The sequence below is a fragment of the Salvia hispanica genome, chromosome 3, assembly GCF_029641045.1.
Source record: "Salvia hispanica isolate PSC_SH4W2 chromosome 3, Shi_PSC_v1, whole genome shotgun sequence".
Lineage (NCBI taxonomy): Eukaryota > Viridiplantae > Streptophyta > Magnoliopsida > Lamiales > Lamiaceae > Salvia > Salvia hispanica.
The window spans coordinates 38,375,193-38,391,882 of NC_142694.1; the positions used below are offsets into that span (position 1 = coordinate 38,375,193).

The following is a 16,690-nucleotide window of genomic DNA, read 5'->3' on the forward strand; positions in this document are numbered from 1 at the left end:
CAATTTTATATATATATTTGTATGATTTTAGTATACTACTATTTGATTTTATAATAGTAAAGCAAACATAATTGCCATATATCTTGTTTGGTCAAAATACCAGATTGTCAATTGTCTGTAGACTAAAGACTAATTATTAACTAAAATTCATTAATGTAAGTACTTTTTTTTCAGTTTATATTTTTCATGGAGTAGAAATTAAAGGGTATTAAGTGTTGATCATCGTTGACGCAACGTAGACTCGCAAGTGTAGTTTGAAAAATAATTAGAAATCATCACCAATATAGTTACCTTAACGTACTGCGATTTTGTCAAATACTACAACATTAATCAGTATGATTAAAAAACATTTTTATCGGATCTTGCATAAATTAATTTTCTTGGATCAACCTAGGAATTTAATAAAAATGTTGTAAAGAATTTATTTATAATTAACATTGTCTCCAATCAAATATTTAATTTATTTGGAATTTAGATAAATTAGTACACTGGTTAATCAAATTTATAATTCCGAACACTTCAACAACTTATAAATTATAATTGTTGGAGCTGGTAAGATGTCGAAAATAAGCTTAATATAGGATACACTAGAGCTATGGCTTACTATAATTCTTGGCTTCACAATAACAGCTCCATTCCTTAACTATATAAAATCACTTCAAAGAATTTCATGAATGTGGAACAAAGTATGTATAAAGCAAGTATAAATGCACATTACAAAGCAACAATGCAGAGCTGATGAAGTTAGTATACCAAGGAACGCGATTATCTAGAAAAATTTACGGGTGGATCCAAGCTTCCGACCAAAATGCCGAGATCAATATCCTTGTCTTCGAACTTCTTGATGAAAGGATGGCTCTGCGCATGCAAGGTTCCAAGTTAGATGAGGCATGCATACAGATATGGTGCAGATATTGAACACAATCTTACCAGTAGCTCCAAAGCCGAAGATCTATCTCTAGGAGTCTTCTGTATGCTGCAGAATTGCAAGCCAATGCAACGAGTAAGAAGGCGGAATTAATTAACTAGGAAATGGAAGCTAGTGATCTTCTCGTTTACTTTGAGTGATAGGATAAGATGGTCAAGCGAGCTCAAAAGTAATCCTAACACAACATGTTTTATGCTGAGCACAAACTAAACACAAATTCGGATTATATGCCTATCAACACTTGATCTTGGGAAAGAAACAGCTCCCCTACCCGATCCGAAGAAACTACACTGGGACTGTAACGTGTATACTTACCATGCAGAAATAAAAGAGCAGAATTCCGGAGAGAATTGATCTGCTGGAGCTGAAGGTGGTGGAGTTCCTACAATTGCCTGTAGAAGCTCATAAAAGCTAGGGCCACTTTGATGATCTTCAGATTTGGCATAAGGAAAACGCCCGATAGCACACTCGAGAATAACCATGCCCAGACTCCAAATATCACTTTTATAGTCGTAGGTGCTCCCACTAATCCTTTCAGGCTAAAAAAAAGATTCTGATAAGAAAAAAGACTCTAGAACCAAGTTCTTTAACTAAAAAGGTAGATACATTTGTATCATTTGATGCTTAATATTAAGATTTTATACTCACAGCCATGTAATTGTATGTTCCAACAAATGTGTCCCGTTGGCCCATAGAGCTAGCCAGCATCGCACTAACACCAAAATCTGCAAGTTTTACTTCCCCTTTGTGGTTTACAAGCAGATTTGAAGGCTTTATATCTCTATGAATAACATGTCTCTCATGATGTAAGTACACTAAGCCATGTAACACCTGAAGTAGAAATATACTTCAATTAAAACTGAAACAAGCACAAAAGCGTACAGTGACGAGAAGAAAACACCAACCTGCTTGCAAAGAACAGCAAGGTACGGCTCAAGGATTGTCTTGACTTGCCTGACTACATCAACTAATGATCCACGATCCATGTATTCAAACACAATAGATATAGCTCCATTGTGATAGAATGAATGATAGCAAACTACAACATACGGACATTGAGATGCTTGGTTTATTTTAAGCTCCTGAACTATCTGTTTCCGAATTTCCTCCTGTATAGTCATCTGGATAACCTGTGGAAACTTTACTCAGTTAAATGCTAAAGACCAAAGTCAACAAAAGGAGCAACTACGCGATTTTGCTATATAACGGTTGAAGCAAACGGAAGAAAGGGCCCAAAGTTAGAGAAGAGGAAAACAGAGTAAAAAGTCACAACTAGTTCACTTTGTCCAACAGTGATGAGAAATTTTCTATCGATTAGTTTCACAACTGCAATCCAATATAACTTAATCAAACAACTATAAGATAGGTGATTCTTATAATAACAAGTGACTTGGTCATAATTGAGTGATTTTCCATTGTAACTGCATAATCAATTAGATATTCACAATGGAGTAATATGGCTAAGCTGCTATCTATGAGCATTGAGAGATTAAGCATGGCAGCGTTCAAGAGATTTGCATTTATCACAAAGGGAGAAGTTAAAGGGGAAGGCTAGAGCCATCAGTCCTTAGCTATCCAGATTTGTGTTTGTATATGATCCATACATACCTTCAATGCAAAGAAGGTCCCAACCCATTTATGACGAACAAGTTGAACAACACCACCACTTCCCTTGCCAATGACTTTGATGGTCTCAAGGTCTTCCAGTGAGAATTGAAGATCAAGCTCCTTAATCTCTGATGGCTAAATTAGTATCCCAAACATAGACAAAGAAAAATCAAAGTCAGGTTAGCTCCTCTTTCCCAAGATATAAAGTTTGACACTTGAACTTTATATTACCAATTTATGAAAGTACAACAACAAATTAGCTATACTCATGTGCCATCTGCAACCTTATTATACAAGTTATGCAAATCTCAAGAACATGCCTGATTCTATCCTGTTTACATTTTCAAGTTATTTTCGAAGAAAATACAGCAAACGAAATCGGTATGAAGACGAGCCAATCCCCTCATTACATGAAGTGATTTGCTATTATTCTTGGAATACATAGTGGCTTTGATTTCAACTTTCCACTAATTATCAGCAATAAACTAGAATATCCCCTTGTTTGAAAAGAAGCCGATTTTTTCCGTCAAGAACTAACAATTTTTCGAATAGGTTTCGAATTAGAGTAGCACTAAATTTTAATTTTCTTTTCTTCACTCCACATCACAAAAATCAACCCTTTAGATTCAAAATCGAGAGGAAATTAAATACAAGAAAACAATTACCCGTGATTCATTCTCATCAGAAATCAAGCGAAGCCCCTTTTGATTCAATAGCAGATCGCCATCGTGAAAGGTACCACTCGCCGTCCTGCATCGAGAAACGAACATTAACTCCATCGACAAATCGAGACAGCGATTAAAGAGGAGGAAACGATGTAGAATGGATGAAAACGTACAAAAATGAAGAGATTGGGGAATTCTGAGCTGGAACAGATAGCTTGAGATCCTTGAGGGGCTTCTTCAGCTTCATGATTCCGATTGAAAAGCAGAAATTTAGGGCTAGGGATTGAGCTAGAGTGAGAACTGAGAAGAGTAGAAGAAGAGAGATTCAAATAGGAGTGACCGTCCAACTCCAACGGTAAGCTGCCTTTTTTTCTTGATTTTAACTTAAAAATTCAAATATAAAAAGTTTAATTTAATCAACAATTATTTCAGCATTTATTCAAAAATAAATATTGCTTTCCATGCAAAGGTGGGCCCTTGAGACTGGTCTTTGAAATTTTTGATAAAAATTTCTTCATTTTTTTTATATTTTTTCTCATTACAAACAATATTTATTTTAAATATTAATTAAGAATATAACAAGAAAAAAGGAAAAGAATAACATATCAAAGGGCAACGAAAAACTGAATTTTTTTTATCCAAAATAATACTACTCCCTCCGCCCCCCATTAGGAGTAACACTTTGACCGGACACGAGTTTTAAGAAATGTAAAGAAAAGTTGGTTGAAAAAATTAGTGGAATGTGGGATTCACTTTTTTATATTGATTTTATAATAAAATGTGAGTGAAATGAGTTAATGGAATGTGTGACCTACTTACCATTTATAGTAAAAATGTAGTGCTACTCTTAATTGGGGACAGATCGAAATGGAAATTAGTAACTCTTATTCGGGGACGGAGGGAGTATGAAAAAGGAAAGGACAGAAAGACAATTTTGATTTGTATAATGAAAATGCTAACTAGTTTGGTATGTATAGCATAAATTACTCGAATAATATTTATAGCGTCATATGCATTATATATAATGGAGCGTGCTTCCATAATTAATGAATTTAGAGAATATATTTTTGTAACCCTTTTTAGTTATTCATTCATATCCGAAAAGTCGATTTTTCGGATAAGTCACACTACATCGGAATTATTGAGTTAATTTGTAGTAATTGCATTATCAGTGATATTGCATTAACATTATTCATCACAGTTTTCTACTGCATAATAATAGGATTCATGCATGTTTATATAGTGTATATATAAATATAGCATGATTGCAAAACGATTTTATTATAATTTATGAGGGTTTGATCTTTGAATGGATAGAGTCGAGATTTGGAATGGCTCAGCTCAATTATTCGACTGGGTTTTTCCTCAAGAGGTTCTAACACAGCAGGTTCAATGAAACTCAAACATATATTTATATATATGCATATAGTTTACTTCATCATCGTCGGGTAGGCAGCGCCCAATATGTATGATTATATTGAAACTTGTTGCTTAGTTATGTTGTGGTATGATCACTACTCTTTTATGGATGAGGATTGATAGTGTGCAATTATTTTCATGTTTGTTTTTAATAGGTACATTACATGATTTGTTGATGCATATATTGATTTCGTTACATTTTAGTTGCTGTTTACATTCTGAATTGCTTTTGTAATTACTCCAACATTTGTGTGTGTGCAGGAACATGCAAATGCGTGTCGGCGCCAAAATTTAAACCAACACATATATGAATATTGGGAATCCAGCAATCACATTAATGAAAATAATTTTGTGGGGAGAGATGGGATATGGAATGGTTCATCAGCAGCTCAATTTCCTAATATAGGGCATCGTTATGTTCAACAGGCTCCAGCACAACAGGTTCCGTGTAACTCATTTTTCATGCTTTCTTGACATGTCGATTTCATCATTTTTTGTTGCTAATCTTTACATTCTGAATTGCTTCTGTAATACTATATCGTCATCTTTATGATTTGAGCATTTGCATGTGTGTAAGAACAGGAGAGAGCATATGAATACCACAATTTTGAGCCAAGTGGGTATGAATATGAGGAATCAAGCAATCACATTAGTGAAAATGATTATGTGGAATACCATAATGATGAAGCCTTGGCAAGAGCAGGGATGATGATGGATGTCAATGAAAACACAAGTTCAAATGTGATACAACCAACTATTGGGGTATAATCAATACTCCACTTTCTTTTGTTTTACTCTTTTCCACTTTAACTATTTATATTACTCCCTCCGTCTCATGATAGATATCGCACTTTCTTTTTTAGTTTGTCCTACAAAAGATGTCACATTTTTATTTTTGGAAAAAGTTCTCTCTCACATGAATATAAAAATTATACTTTCTCTCCATTTAACACACAAAACAAAATCTCCTAAAATCCAGTATCGTCTCACAAGTGTGATTGATATCTTTTGTGGGACGGAGGGAGTATCATTTTTTCCAAAACGAGCATAATGAATAAGCGTCTCGTTTATAGTGGAATGGAGGAATATTTTATTGCACGATTAATATAATCAATAGTTGATTTAGTAAGCATATACTATATGGTAAAATTTTGCAGGTCCATGTAGGGGAGAGTTTGGAACATGATCATGAAATCGAACCAGATACAATGAGTTATGAGGTTCGTTTTCTTATTTATATTTGATTCTACTCGGAGCCTGGAGCCTGGAGCCTGAAATAAACAGGGATTAAAAAAATACTACTAACTATTTTACTTTGATAATGTATAGAATTGTAATTTCAAAAAATTATGCAAATATGGGGAGGGGTTATAATTGGTAAATTGTACGTACTAGTATTAGTAATTTTTTTCCCTAATTAAATTTATTTTTCTTATCAGCAACTTCAATCATTGGGAGATACTGTTGGACATGAAAACAAAGGACTCAGTGAGAAAATCCTTTCCAAATTACCAAGTTCCAAGTACAAAATTAGGTCGTCAAATGAAACAGAACAAGAACAGTATGATATCTTCAACTCACAAACTTGGAGTCTTTCTCTATATATATTAATTTGATTATTAGCTTCTTTATAAAAAAATAAAAAACATCTTACTTGTTTTAGCTTACATGTGAAACGCCTTTTCCCTTGTCCTATTTTTTTCTCAAAATGTTTTCTTTTTATAAAAAAGTTGGAGTTAGAAGATGAGTTTGAAATTGGAGATTTGAATACTATATGCTATATTTAATTATGTTTAATTTATTATTATTGACTTAAAGTAGAGATTGAGACTTTTCCTACTCGTAACATTTTGTTCTTTTAAGGTGTGTAATATGTTATGTCGAATTTAAGAAAGGAACTAAAGTCACCACTTTGCCTTGCAAACATATTTATCATTCCGAGTGTATCACTAAGTGGCTGAAAATCAACAAGGTCAGTGTTATATTATATATGTGTGTGTAAAAAATAATAAAATAGTAGTATAGTATTTGAATAATGAATTAATTAATCTATTTTTTATTTATATTGCAGCATTGCCCGTTGTGTCAAAGGGAGGTGAAACACTTCTCACTACAGAAAGAAAAACCGTTAAGGATGTTTTTAAATGCAATTAAGGACGCAAGTTTGTGTTCTTAAATATACAACCAACGCTTAAAAAAAATCCTTATTGTTGGTGTCACAGCAAAATTAGAGAATGCGGATGGAAGCGTCTTTAAAAAACAAAATATTAAATTAATTTGTCCTTAATTTAGGAATGTTTTCTTTTGCGTAGTAAATTGTTGTTATTTTTAAAATTTTGGAACGCAAGCAATTGTGTCTCGATTTTTATGTCTTTAAAAGATACACCATATAAGTTTTTTTAGTGTCTAGCATACAACTGAAGACCAATGTTTCTACTATATATATACTTTTGGTGGCTCAAACTCAATAATGAATAGATGGGAACTCTTTTATTTACACACATCCAAGTATATATATTTATCAAAACTATGTAAAATCTACGTGACTTTATTTATATGTGTTGTATTTTACCTGCTATAGTCTTATTAAATTGACCTAATCAAAGACTAAATGTCAAATGACTAGTATGAACTGACATTAGAGATATTATTGAAGAAAAAAAATCCTAAAAAAATAGTTTGAAAAAAAAGAAGAAAAGGCAAAGTCAAGAATAGAAAATAAAATAAAATAAAAATTCAAAAAAATAGTCCTACGTAAACATGGTTTTAGTTAAATTTATGTATTGTACTGGACTTAAAATGTACTACTCCTACTAAATATATTATTTTCTCGAATGTGATGCGTCTCATATTCCATTATTTAACAATACTTTAATTTTACATAAAAACTTATGTCATTCGCAATAAAGATTACTCCTTCCGTTCCATTATAAGTGTCACACTTCTTTTCCGCACGTGTTTTGAAAAATTCATAATAAATAGTTAAAGTGAAGAGAAAATAAAGTAAGAAAGAAATATGTCATTTATAATGAGAGTATTTTTTTTATCGACAGAGTAGTACTCCCTACGTTCCATAGTAATAAAGGCTTTTCATTTTGCGCACTCGTTTTGAAAAAATAATTATAAATAGTTAAAATGGAGAAAAATTAAAAAAAGAGAAAATATTATAGATAAGACTCTTCTCTACATTATCCTTTCTCTTACTTTACTTTTTCTCCACTTTAATTATTTATAATTATTTTTTCAAAACGATTGTGTAAAATGGAATGTCTCTATTACTATGGAATGGAGGGAGTAGTATATTTCCAAACCCCATTTATAATATAAAAACTAAATACACATAAAATATGGGGGGAAAATGGGGCCATATTTTTTGGGCCAAAAATATATGGCGACACTTGTTGGCTCCATGGGCCACAAAATATCACGTCTTATATTCCAACACAAAATTAAGACTCGTGATAAAAGAAAAAAAGCAATCATAAAATATAAATGCAAGACAAGCATCAAGAATTAGAAAGAAAAAAGCAACCATAAAATGTAGAAATCAGATAATTAATAATCACTGAAAACTTGTCTAACTACGAAATGATTTAAATAATAAACAAGAAATTAATTCTAGGTATAAACCTGGACAATATATACAACTCCAAGATTGCTAATATGCATATATGTGGTTCTATTATAAATTATAATGGGCGAATTTAGAGAATATATTTTAATAATTCATGCGTGATCTTAATTTTATATATGTAAATAGTATGGAAACTAGATTTATCGACATTATTGAGTTAATTAATTTGTTGTAAACTATATATTGAATTAATTGCATTGACAGAGAATTTGCATCTATGATATTTGCAATTATGTATTATTAGATGTTGCATTGAAGCATTCAACACACTGCAGCAATAATACATACTTGTATATATATAGCATCATTGAAAAACATTTTGTTATATAATTCATGAGGATTTGATGTTCGAATGGCCGGAAATGAGACCTGGAACATTGGTTCATCAGCTGCTCAATTTATCGAGTGGATTTTTTCTTATCCGGTTCCACATGGTCAAACACAACAGGTTTGCGGTGTGATCACTATTCTTTTATCGTGTTGCTTTTTTGCTTTGGTTTTCTATACTGTTTTATTGTATACTCTGTTGAGAATTGCTTCTGTAATGCTGGATCGTCGTCTATTTTACAGTATTTATGTGTATAGGAACATGAGAATGTGCATGCGCAGCACAATTCTGTACCCCACGGATATGAATACGGGGCCGGGGGACCGAGCAATCACATTGATGAAAGGAATTCCGGGGAACACTACAATCTAGGACAACACAGATATGAATACAGGGGACCACCGAGCAATCGCAATCACATTGATGAAAGGAATTCCGTGGAACACTACAATCCAGGACAACGCACATATGTATACAGGGGAACGACCTTTCACTTTGATGGAATGGATTCTGTGGAGCACTCTAATCCTGGACGACACGTATATGGATCCGGGGGATCAAGCAATCACACTGGTGCAAGGGATTATGTGGAACACCACAATTATGGACGACACGGGTTTGAACACGCAGGATTGAGCAATCACATTGATGAAAGGGATTATGAGGAATACTATGATGATGAAGCCTTGGCAACAGCTTTGATGACCATGGCTGTTGATGATCGTCACTCTTCAACCCCCTCTTCACTTGATAACACGTTATCAAATTATCCGGTATAATATATGAATACTTACTTTTATAGGGGGTAAAACCGTAATTTCCAAATTGGGAAAAGGGGGGATTTTGATACCCATACTAGCTACCTCGGTACAAAAAAAAAATAGCTTTGGTTGTAGATGCAAAATGGTAAAGTCAGAATTTAAAAAAAAAAATGATATTGCTAATAGAAAAAATTGAATAGAAAAAGCTTTATAAATTGATAGAGACTAATTTTGATAGACCTCTAAAAATAGAAAAACATGACTATTTTTTATGGACGAAGATAGTATTAATATTTTTTTCCTAATTAAATTTATTTGTCTTAATTAGCAATTTTATGACGTTGGACAAGTAAGCGAAGGATTGTCACAGAAAGCCCTATCCAAGTTACCAAGTTCCAAGTACAAAAGGAAGTCAAAAGAAAAAAACCAGTATGATTTCCTCAACTCAAAAACTATTTCTCAGTTCATATTAATTTGATTATTAGCTTCCCTTTTAAAAATTTTATTTACATATATTAGCTTTGTTTGTTTTAAGCTTACATCTGAATCATTTTCCCTAGTCCTATTTTTTTCTCACTATGTTTTCTTTTCTTCAAGAACTTGGAAAAGATGAGTTTCAAATTGTATTTTTGAATACTACTCCACTACCTACAACATATATGCTAGTAGTATAAATATTTATATATTTAATTTACTTTTATTGACTCAAAATACGGATTGGGAATCTTCTTAAATGTACCCTTTGTTGTTTTAATTTGAAGGTGTGTAATATGTTATGTTGAATTTAAGAAGGGAGATAAAGTCATCACTTTGCCTTGTAAACATTTTTTTCATTCCGAATGTATCATCAAGTGGCTGGAAATCAAGAAGGTTAGTGTTATACTACATTTTTATGTAAAAATAATAGTAATAAAAAGTACTCCAAACTATATACTATGAATAATGAATGAATTAATCTATTTTTATTATATATTGCAGCATTGCCCGTTGTGTCAAAGGGAGGTGAAGCAGTAGTAAAAGGCTGCCAATAGTGAAATAAGAGAAACTCTTTTACATGTGTGAGTTGGCCTAGCAGTAGAGTAGTTATGCATGAGGCCAAAAGGTTGGGTTTGAGTCCATCGTGGAACGGCCTTCAAATGTATAATCATATGCCTATTAAAAATAATAATAATGGGAAATCTTTTATATATTACAGTAACATACATTGAGCTATATATAGTTATAAAACTTATGTAGAATTTACATTGGTTTAATGATTAATACACGAAATGGGATTGATTTAATTATTCGTTTGGAGGTGTAAGTTCGTATTCTATTTTAATATAGACTAAACAATTTTTACTTGACCGAGTGATATAGTTTATGGGTAGCGGTTTTTGCTCATTCACCAAGCACGAAAATAAAAGGGAAGTTGAAGTGGAAACTGAAGAAAACTTTGAGAAGATCAACAAGGAAGGATTTGTCCAAGGATCACTTCGATTTTCTTTACTACTTTTGGTGTGGTTATAGTTTTATTGGTCGCTCCTAATACATAGTTTAGACGAACTAATTAGATCATTCATGTTTAATATATCTATAGATATTTTTTGTTATGGTTTGATTAATCTTTTAATAGTAGTACTTTTTTATGCATATTAGATAATACTACACTTTTCGTATGATAAAAGATGTCATATTTATTTGATAACACGAGATTTTAAGAGATATTAAGGCCTAGTGTGTTAAGTTCAGAGAGAAAATATATTTTAATGTATTTATTTGAGGTAAAAGGTATAAAAATAATAATGTAAAAGCTAATTGGATGTATTATTTGATGATTTACTTTTAAAAAAAAAATAAAAATGTGACATTTTTTTTGAAATAAATTGAAAAGGAAATTGAGTAAATATTTGTTCTATTCCTAATGTCTCTTTGAGCTAGAAATTGACAGAAAACATAAACGTAAAACTATTGAATTTGATTCGTTTATCTGAGGATTTGATAGTAGATTTGCTTAATGACCTTTAAAACTAGATCTTAAACCTTCTACGCTTCTGTAACATTTAAAATTGATAAAAAAAAAGTTATAGATCTCAAGTGTTTAACCAAAATCATAGCTAGAATTCGTTAAGCATGTTTAATGTTTTTCTACTGAAAAGTGAAAACTATTTCACTTTAGCATGAAATTGAATCAATAAGATGAAGTTTAGTTCGTCCAAAGAGCGTAATAGAAGCATTAACTCATCATTAATTAAAACTAAAGTTTATCAAAATGGTGAAATCTTTATAGTCCTTTAATATGTCACGCCTTATATTCAACACAAGGGCTCATTATTAAAGGAACAAGCAACCACATAATAGAGAAAGAAGTAGAAAGAAAATCAACATAAATCGTTTATATGCATATATTCTATAACAAGAATATATTTTAGTTAATTGTAGTGAATTATAAGTAATACTATTTAATTGCATTAAAGATAATTTACATTTATGCATGGGATGCAATACGAATCACAATATTGCATTAACACTGCATCAATAATACATCATTTAACAACATTTGTATTGTACTAAAATTCATGAGGAAAATCTAATCTGAAAATGGAGAGAAATAATAATTGGAATGAGTCTTCAGCAGCTGAATATCTAAAGTGGATTTTGCCTGATCTTGAGGGCCTTGATGCTCAAGAGGTTCTTAAACAACAGGTTCAATAAAACTCATGTACACATATAGTTTACATCATCATCGCGTAGGTGGCACCCAATACGTGTCATTAAATTGGAACTTCTTAAGTTAACAGTGCGATGCTCACTTATTTGCTTTTGTTTCCTTGTTTCTTTAGATAGATTGCTTGCTCTGTTGATAATAATGTTTATGAATTTGTATGTATGAGAACAGGAGAGTGCGTGCGAATACTATACTTTTGGACAAGGCGGGTTTGAACACGGGGAATCGAGCAATTGCTTGAATGAGAGTGTTTTTGTGGACTATGATGATGATGAAGCCTTAGCAAGATCATTGATGATGATGGATGTTAATGATGATCAATTTTCACCTCCCCCTTCAAATGTGACAGTACAATCAATACTCCTTAATTAAAAGATTAATTCAATCAATAGTTGATTTAGTAAGCATATACTATGTGGTCAAATTTTGCAGGAGCATGTAGATCATGACATCGATCCGGATACAACGAGTCAAGAGGTTCTGCCTTTTGTTGTTGCATGTTTACGTTCTGAATTGCTTATGTAAAGCTAGATCGTCATCTTTTTACTTGAGTATTTATGTACAATTCTGGACGACACGGATCTGAATGTGGGGAATCGAGCATTCACATTGGTGAAACGAATTATGTGGAATACCATGACTTTGGTTCCTATGCAAGATCAATGATGGATAGGGCCTAGGGGTGTTGATGTTTATAGCACAACAACTCCGGTATATCAATAGTTACTTACAAATTTAATATAATTATAATCGCAAACATCAATTTGATAAATTGTAGTAATACCTCCTTCCACAAAAAATAATCTTAGATGTGGATGACACGAGTTTTAAAGCAAAATTGGTAAAGTTAGATAGAGCTAGATAGAAAGATTAAGTAATTGAAGTGTTGTTAGTAGAAATTGGACAGAATTGGAGTACTATAAATCGACAAACACTAATTTTGGTGGACATTTTAAAATAGAAAAACATGACTATTTTTTGTGGATGGAGATAATATTAGTAAGTTTTTCTTAACTAATTTTATTTATCTTAATTATAATTTTTATGACGTTGGACATCTAAACAAAGGACTGTCTAAGAAAATCCTCTCCAAGTTACCAAGTTCCAAGTACAAAATAAAGTCATCAAACGATAAAGAAAAAGAAAAAGAGCAGTATGATTTCTTCAACTCAAAAACTATTTCTCAGTTCATATAGTATATAATTAGCTTCTTTTCCAAAATAGATATTGGCTTTGCTTGTTTAAAGCTTACATGTGAAGTCATTTTCCTTAGTCCTATATTTTTATCCCAATGTTCACTTTTTTTCAAGAACTTGGAAAAGAAAAGTTAAAAGATGAGTTTCAAATTGGATATTTGAATACTCTATGTTTAAATATATTTATATATTTATTTTATTTTTATTGGCTTAACATAGGGATTGAGATCTTCTTACATTTACCCTTTGTTGTTTTGAAGGTGTGTAATATGTTGTGTTGAATTTAAGAAGGGAGATAAAGTCATCACTTTGCCTTGTAAACATTTTTTTCATTCCAAGTGTATCACCAAGTGGCTGGAAATCAAGAAGGTCAGTGTTATAATATATTTTTTATGTAAAAATTATAACAAAATAGTACTCCAAACTATATTTACTATAAATAATTAATGTATTAATCTATTTTAATTTTATATTGCAGCATTGCCCGTTGTCAAAAGGAAGTGAAGCGTAAGTAATAAGTATACAAATAGTGAATTCTGGGAACTCATTTATATAATCCATTATCATTGAGCTATATATAGTTATAAAATCTTATTTAGAATTTACATTGGTTTAATGATTAATACATGAAATGGAATTTGATTTAATGTACCCATGTTTGGAAGTGTAAGTTTGTATCATACTCCCTCCGTTTCGCCATAGTTGAGGCGAAATTTTTCGGCACAGAGTTTTAGAAATGAATATTGGGTGTGTTAAATAAATAGATAAAAAAGTAAGAGAGAAGAAAATGTAGAGAGAATAAAGTATAAAGTGAATAAAACGGAGAGAATAAAGTTAGAAAGAGTAAAGTAAGAAAGAGAAAAAAGTTACTCCCGCTGTCCCTGAAAATTTGTCAATTTTTCCATTTCCGTCCGTCCCCCAAAACTTGTCCCATTTCACTTTTACCATTTTTGGTAGTGGGCCCCATATTCCACTAACTCATTTCTACTCACATTTTATTATAACTAATATATAAAAGTAATGATGTGGATCCATGTATTTTATGATCCATTTCCCAAGGATTACCCATTTAATGATGTTTGATCTAACTATTTTTGTGAGATTGATTTTCAATTTATCAACACAACACAAAAGATAATAAAGATCCAACCAACAAAAATTGAATCTAAACAAGAATGGATGGAAGATTAGGAATGGAAAGCATGTGTATAAAGATGAGATAAGAGAGCTACAACCATAGGACCTTAACCAAAAAGATGGAGACAACCCTAGGCAACTTTCATTAGCTCTATCACCCCTTGGCTCCACTACTCAATGGATACACTCCATTGATGCATACCTCTACTTGAATCAATCAAAGATGGAAACAAGCAACCTTCAAGGAAGGAATTGGATACAATCCTCAAAGAGGAAAAACTCACAAAGGAGATATCTTAATCACAATCTTATCTAGAATGAAAAATGACATCCAAAAGATATTTATACTATGGGTCCAAATATAGAAAGTTGGCCCACAAAATCTAAAAATCGGCATAATCGCCCGGTCGGGCGTTTTTCACATGCCAAAATGCCCCGCCCTGGCGTTTTCCCTGTCCCCGGGCGATTTTCACAAGCGAAACGCCCGGTCGGGCGTTTTTTCCGAAGCTCCCGGCCTTCTCTGCGCGACTTCCGTAAAACTGCCATAACTCCTTCATTCGGACTCCAATCGGGATGTGCAAGATACCCACGCGAAGCCGTTTCCAAGACGAAGACAATGGTGGTAGTTTCATAGCTTTCGGATGTCATCTTAATAGGATGATTTCCAGTTGAATCCAACTGTAGTTGAAATCCTTGACGCACGGCTTCCATGATTGTATCATCCGCCGTCACGCACTACTGGAGAATTTGTTCCCCGTATTCAAAGCGCGACACCTCTCTTCAACGGAGATGACCCTCTAGGTTGGATTTTCGGTATTCAAGACTATTTTAATTATTTTGTAACTGACGAATCAGTTCGCTTGGCCGTGGTTGAAAAAATTATTGAGCAACCGGCGTTAGATTGGTTTCGTGATTATCAAAAAAATAATGTTGATGGGTCGTGGGAGGATTTCTTGGTGGCAGTCTATTACCATTTTTCTCCAGATTTAACAGAGACGGCCGATGAAAGGCAATTATTCGCCCTCGATAGTGAAGAGGTTGTTATTGCTAATGATACAGGCACACTCTCTACACTTGAGGAGCCTCCGTGCAACGTCATCCCATTTGAGAATTTGGAGGAGACAGTGAATGACGTTAAAGTGGTTGATGTGCTCGTCGCTATTGAAACTAAGGTTGGAGGGTTCATTGCCCATTCTTTATATGAATCTAGTCAGTCAGCTACCTTTGGAATGGATGATAATGAGGAAAATTTCATTGATGATGAGTTTCATAATGGTGCTCCTCTTTTGATTGATCGTGCAAAACTTGGTGAAGTTCCTTTGGCTATTGAGTCTTTTCCAATACAAAATTTCCTTAATAGTGATCGGGAACTCTCACTGATCAGCTCTAGCCATGTTGCTACTGCTCCTGCCGTGGACTCGCTGCTGTCACGGATCAACACTCCTGTCACGAACACGCAGCCACTGTTGCAAATAACTTCAGCCTCTGCCGCTGCTCCAAACACGCGCAACAGCCACTAGTCAGCCGAGTCCTCCACCGGATATGCGCGCAAGTCCAGTTCGGGCCATGAAGTATCCTTGTCTCGACCATGCCGAGAACTAGGATCATTCTGGAGGAATTCTGATACTGATGTAAAATGGCAGGTGTCGCCGACTCTCTCTACTGCTTCAACACGATGGGGGTGTGAAATTCTTCGGTTTGATGTGAAGCAAGGAGTGCTCATTTTTGACCCGGGAGATTTTACGGGTATTGTCTGTGGTGCATTTGAATGGCAATATGACCGTCGATTTTACTTGACTAACGGTAAGGCACATCATGTTGAAGGAGTTTGGGGTGATGCAACGGTCCTCCTTAATCTATACGGCGATGCTCGCACCATACCACCGGACGATCCATTTTCCAGCTGAGTCTTGAAGTATGGGCTGTCCGACATTGAAGTTATTGGAAGAGAAAGTACTGATGTTAATTTGAAGAAAAGGAATGATGTTGGTGCTAATGGAGATGAGCTTGATGAGAATGACCAGTTATTCCACAAAAATGACTTTTCTATGCAAACGCAGGCAAAGTTAACAGCATGTTATTATCACAGAGGACCTGATTTGGTGGTTGTGGTGTTCTTTAATGGGGTATTTGCATTGTATCGGATGCTTGATTTTGTTTGCCTTCACTTGCTATCAATTTCAGAAGAGAAAATCACTACGGCCGTTCTTATTTTGCCTTCCACCTTGAGGGCAAGGTGGTTTTCAACAGTGGGGGAGTTGATAGGGTCCTCGATTCAGCACATATTGCCGAAAATCATCTTTAATA

The 16,690-nt window shown here is 33.4% G+C and overlaps 1 protein-coding gene and 1 long non-coding RNA gene across 2 annotated transcripts; one reads left to right on the forward strand and one right to left on the reverse strand.

Annotated features, from left to right (window-relative positions):
* Positions 1–617: 617 nt before the first annotated feature.
* On the reverse strand, positions 618–3,544 carry MKK6 (MAP kinase kinase 6). The gene is made up of 8 exons (XM_089067255.1): positions 3,375–3,544; positions 3,202–3,286; positions 2,537–2,671; positions 1,834–2,058; positions 1,577–1,759; positions 1,244–1,467; positions 931–976; positions 618–858 (listed from the first exon to the last, which is right to left on the reverse strand). The coding sequence occupies exons 1-8, from the start codon at positions 3,446–3,448 to the stop codon at positions 766–768; spliced, it is 1,065 nt and encodes a 354-aa protein (XP_088923381.1). The 5' UTR covers positions 3,449–3,544; the 3' UTR covers positions 618–765.
* Positions 3,545–9,734: 6,190 nt separating this feature from the next.
* On the forward strand, positions 9,735–10,975 carry LOC148930677 (uncharacterized). The gene is made up of 2 exons (XR_016136295.1): positions 9,735–10,213; positions 10,322–10,975. It is a non-coding gene; the product is annotated as an uncharacterized LOC148930677 (long non-coding RNA).
* Positions 10,976–16,690: the final 5,715 nt, after the last annotated feature.